This window comes from Galeopterus variegatus, unplaced genomic scaffold, assembly GCF_000696425.1.
Source record: "Galeopterus variegatus unplaced genomic scaffold, G_variegatus-3.0.2 Scaffold850, whole genome shotgun sequence".
In the NCBI taxonomy this organism is placed as follows: Eukaryota; Metazoa; Chordata; class Mammalia; order Dermoptera; family Cynocephalidae; genus Galeopterus; species Galeopterus variegatus.
Window position 1 is genome coordinate 488,386 of NW_007726961.1, and position 5,486 is coordinate 493,871.

Genomic DNA, 5,486 nt, shown 5'->3' on the forward strand with positions numbered 1-5,486 from the left:
TGGCGGGGGGAGTCCTCCGGAGAGGCCGAGGGCCCGGCTTCCACGGTGGCTTCAGCGGCCTGGTTGGGGCTTTCATTATTATTTTCAAATTCCTGAATTCAGCTAGAGCTAGAGCGCGAGAGATCTCCGTAGACTGCGACTCGCTGGCTCTAGCTCCGAGACGATGCAGAGCGCGGCTGTCCCCGCGGAGGGGACTGTCAAGGGGCTCCCGGAGATGCTCGGTGTGCCGATGCAACGTAAGACACCCCCCTTTCTCGCTGATTTAATTTGGTAGCAAGACAGTTAACAAGCAGACTCAGCCGGTGCGGGGAGGGCCGGACGCTGCTCGTGGCCCTGGCCGGAGGGCTGGTGGCCGGGGCTCAGACGCGGTCACAGGGCAGGGGTACTGGCCAAAGTGGGTTCGAAGGGCCTGGCTCTTCGCTGTTTGGGGCCGAATGTGAAAGCTTCCGGATCATGCTTGAGGAGAACCAAGGGCACGGAACCCCGCAACTCCAGCCCCTAGCTTTTCTGGGAACGCTGGAGAGAGTGCTGTTTGGGGGCACTAGGGGTACAAGCTGCAGGCCCGGACGGAGGGCGAGGGTGATTCCCCCATATCATCAAAGCTCGCAGGACCGCTAGTGCAACTTCACCCCAGCTGGCGGGAAGTTGGAGAGCGCGTCCCCCGCCCCTGGGGCTGGCGGCGCGGAAGACGCGGCCACACGCTCTGTCCCCGCGGCCCGCGCTCCCGGCGTGCGCGCCAGGGACCGACTGCTCCTAGTGAGGGAATCCGCTTGCCGCGTTCCAGCTAGCCGAGGAACGCAGGGAGGCAGAAGCCCCGGGACGAAGTGGTGAACGCGGGGCTCAGCCTCTGCGCGCAGGAGGGCTGGCGCTCAGGGTGGCTCGGATTTGCGGGGGGAGAGACTGGGGTGTGGGGGTGCTTTGCTCGTCCGTCGGCTTTCTTCGCGCGCCCGAAATTAGCAAGACAGCGCGAGCTCGGGACGGGACTACCCCCAGGGTCTCTGTGTGGATCTCTTTGTGCGCGCGCAGAGATTTTCCCGAAGGGAGAGCCCGCAACAGAATCCGTGCGTAGCCGAACAGGTGCCCGAACGTCTCGCGCGCGCGTCCTGCCCCGCCGGCTCAGGTGCTTAGCAGGGCTCCCTGGGCACCGTGGACAGATTAAGGGTCCACTCACTCCATTTGCCAAACGGTTGTACTTCCGCCCGCGACTTTTTTAGTGGTAGGGTAGCTAAGTCCTCTCGGGGTTGATTTTAAATAAGGGCCTGCTCACCCTGAGGCAGTGACTACCTGCGAACTAGGGCGCACGAGCGCGCCCTCCTGCGCCCCGGCTCTCCATCGCAGGGTTTCTGTCCCAGGGCTGCTGAGCGCATGCCCCGAGCTTCCCTGGGAAGTTTTTCAGAGGAGACTACGAGAGGAAAGCCTATCATTCAAGCCTAGTAGGTTGTTTCTTGACTGTATCCTACAATTGTTCTTTGTGTTTTGTGTGGACTGGTGGCAAACAGTTCCACGTCTGTGCTGTGTCTTGGGGAGTTTACGGCTGTTTCCGTAGAAGGCTCTGCAGGTTCACTGCTCCCCCCACAGGCAGGGACAGAGTGGGTTCCCAGGCCCTGCACAAACCATAGCTGAGGGCTCCGAGTCCTTGAGCTGCTTGTAGCTCTGTGCGAGTGAGGGGCGTGTGACTGGGGGACGGGTGCACGTGTGTGTCTCTTGTCCTTGGTACTCAGTTCGTCTGTGTTGTATTGGCTGCGGTCTGTTGGTGGCCTGTCTGTTGGGACCGCAACGAAAGAAGCTGGGCTCTGCTCTGAAGGCCTTTCTTGGGATGTGCGACACTCTAGAATTGTCTCACTTTTTGTTTCTCTGGCTCAGCGACGACTTTGATGTCCGACGTCAGGAACTCGCTTTCCTAAAATGCTCAGAACTCGCCTTCAGAGCTCCAGTTTGCCAGGGCTCTAAGTCTGGGTTTAGACTGTGGAAAAGTTAATGAGGTAGAGAAAGGAATTCTCACCCCAGAGTGGCTCAATGAGGAAGTGCCAAACCAAGAGGGGGTGGAGGCACCGACCAAAACTGAGGGGCCCAATCCCTGAGGACTTCGGGGTCCAGCTTTTTAAAGAAAATTTTAAGTTTTTATGTGTGTGGATTGTATCCTCCATTGCTGCAGATCTGGCCTCTGGCTATAAAGCTCCTGGTGCTGGGACCAGGGGATAGGTGGGTTGTGGTCCCCTCACCCACGTATACACAATTCTCTTTCCTGGGACATGGGGACCAGATCCTTAAGAACTCGCGGGAGGTGGGGACGGGGACACACCCTTCAGCCTCGGGGAGGGAGAAGGTATCCCAGGGCCCTGGGCTCTCAGAACCTGGAGGGGGCAGACAGCAGAAAGGCTCTCCCACAGGGATCCCTCCAACCTGCCAACTAGAAGGTTTGCCCCCCGCCCCCAACACCGACATGTTCAACTTCTTCATCATCCTGAGCCACCACAAATGAAGTATTTGGGGGCGCAGGAGGGAGGCCCCACCCTCGATGCCTCTGGTGCCCTCGCCTCTAAGGGAGCTTTAGAAGGAGGAGTTTAAATCCGGTTTATCTCAGCGGCAGTCGGAATATGCTTTCGCTTGTTTGGGGATGGGTGAGGTTCATTCCTTTCAAGAAAACTATCAAATAATGTAAATTTCTCGACCCACGACTCTGCCTGGCTTCTCACCACTCTAGCACCCGCTCCCCGCCACCGCAGGCTCCCGGGCACACTGGTCGTTAGCGCCGTCGCGCTGCTGGTGCAGGCGGAGGTCACGCGGCCCCGGCGGGGACTCGAGGGTCGTCGCCCTGGAGCTCGGAGCTCGGGTAGAATCGGGCGGGAGGAGGCTGGGAGCTATCCTAAGAGCCATCCGGGGGGGACAGTAGAGTCTGTCCTTACATTTCGGGTTGGTCGGCAGGTGCAGCTCAGCTCCCGCCTGACTCATTGTCTTTCCAAGAACTCCAAACGCCAGCTCTTTGCTCCGTGTGGCTGGAGCGCCCTGGCTGAAGGAGGCTGCGCCAGGGGGTCCCTTCCAGCGTGGGTCAAGGGCCCTTTTGAAAGGGTTCGGTGTCTTTTGGGGGCAGGGTGATGGGTTCAGAATAGGACCTCATCCTAAGCCGGCGGGTCCCAGCTACTAGGCCCACGGCGATTCTGGGTCGCGGGTGTCTCTTTCTCTCCCGCCTGTCTCTGTCCGGGTCGCCTGCGCCCCCTCCTTCGGGGCTGTAGGGACGCCGAGGTCCGAGTCCTTACAGCGCCCGGCTCCGGGGCAGTTTTGGAGCCCCCTCCGAAACTCTCTTACAGGCACTTAGCAGTTCCCTCCACGTATCTGGGTCCTGCTGGCCCCTGTCGCCGGCTAAGAAGACCCGGAAAGGTGCAGAATATATACGAAGGTGGGCGTTTTATCTGCACCGTGCCTTCGGTTTTGACCCATCTTCCACGCTGTCTTCCCGGGCACCGAGGGAAAGGACGACGGATACCGGCGGCCCTCGGATTGCTGGCTGGAGAGTGGGACAACCCCCGCGGGAGTAGGAAAGACCCCCCGGGTTCAGGCTGGGGTGGCAAATGGAAAGCAGGCTCAGGTGTCTCCAGTCCCCCTTCCTTGTCTCCTAAAGTGTCTCTTGCTGCAAAGCCCTTGCGAACCCCAAAGCTGTGAGGAAAAGGTATTTTATTTTGTATTTGGTAGGATCTGGGTGAAAGGCTTCTCTGGGACGCCCACCACCCCTTCTTCCCTGCCTGGGCTCCTACGGGATGCGTAGGGGTAAATCTCCCAACGAAGGGCGCGATCACGAATCCTAGACCCCGGGGGTATTTATAGTTCATCTTGCTGGCCATTTCTTAGCGGGTGGAACGGACTCATTTCCCAGGCCAGGAGTTGTCTCAAATTCTAGGGTTGTTCGTCTTGCTTTCTATTGCTGCCTTGTGTCGTGGTGCGAGGAAACACACACGGACACGCACACACACACGCACACACACTATACACGCACGCACACACACACGCACACACACACTACACACGCGCGCACACACTACACACGCACACACACTACACACGCGCGCACACACACTACACACGCACACACACACGCGCACACTACACACGCACACACACACTACACACGCGCGCGCACACACTACACACGCACACGCGCGCACACATACTACATACACGCACACTATACACACGCGCACACACACACACGCACACTATACACACACGCACGCACACACACACACACTATACACACGCGCGCACACACACGCACACACTATACACACACGCGCGTGCACACACACTATATAGACACACATATATACATATATATACACACACGCATACATACGTACGTGTGTACATGTACATGAGAGAGGTTTATCGGGTTCCAATAGGGAAATTCAGACAGCAGCCCGGGGCGTCCCTGCATCACACACATATTCTGCGGCGCAAGCCAATGTTTAACGTTCAGGCCGGCTATCCCCGCCGTTTGGTTCCGGCCTGGTGGGTTGGGGGCTCGGATTTCCTGACCTCTAGGGTTCCGTCGCAGCCCGCGGCCAGAGTTATGCACCTCCCAGAAGGGAATTTGGAGAAACCGGGGACCGCGGCGGCGCCTCGCTTGGGACAGCTGGCGGCCGCGGGCGCTGTCCTTTCCACAGCCTCGATTGAAGGGCGGTGAGGGAGGGGTAAGCTTGGGAAGCCGGGGTCCCAGGGCGCTTAGGGTGCGGAATTAGCAGTTTCCAGAGGACACTGAGCAGGCAGGTGGAGCGGGTGAGGGGCGAAGGTCTGGGAGCGCGACCTGCATGACCTCGCCGCGACCCGGGCACGGTTCCTCCGCCCCGGGGGCAGGCGCCGGCCTGGGTGGCCCAGGGAACAGACGAAGCGTTCCTTCGACGAGCGTTTGCTGCACACCAGCGGGCGTCGCAGGCTCCTGGGCGCTCCCTCGACGCGTGTCCCGGGTTTTGGGGGCCTCACCCGAGCAGGCGGATGTGAACAGGGTCGCCCATCGGGGATGGTCGGCTGTGCGCTCACCGCGACCAGCAGCCCCGGGGGACGTCGCAACCGGGGAGAGGGCAAGGAGGGGACCGCCTCCGTGTGCACCGCGGGCTGCATTCGGCGTCCCTGCGCCCCGGCCCTTTCCCTCTATCCACCCAGCGCGTTGCGCACGTTACTTTTTTCCGGGTTATTTTCCCGAGCAGTCCTGAGGTCCGACTGAGCTGGGATTGACCAAGCCTGGGACCCGTTTCCTGCCATTTAGCGCGGTGGCAGGGACCTTTTAGCGAAGAGGGGCGCGGCCGGCAAGAGGAGGCCAGGCTGAAAGCTCTCTCCCTCCGCGTGCCATTTCGCGGCAGGCATTTGGAAAGACAGCATTGAACCCGACCACGGGGGCACGAGCCTTTCCGTGACTTTTTAACCCTTGGAGAGCGGTGCCCTCATTGTGGGAGCTGCTCCTCCTCCTCGGGCGGGGAGGCGGCCAGCGGGGCTGC

General features: G+C 60.2%; 1 protein-coding gene across 1 annotated transcript in view; it reads left to right on the forward strand.

Annotated features, from left to right (window-relative positions):
- Positions 1-8: 8 nt before the first annotated feature.
- The window catches only part of LHX4 (LIM homeobox 4), a 49,640-nt gene continuing 44,162 nt past the window's right edge, over positions 9-5,486 (forward strand). The window contains exon 1 of the mRNA XM_008572942.1: positions 9-236. Within this exon, the coding sequence (XP_008571164.1) occupies positions 164-236 (73 nt within the window). The 5' untranslated portion in view covers positions 9-163. The remainder of the gene's footprint in view (positions 237-5,486) is intronic.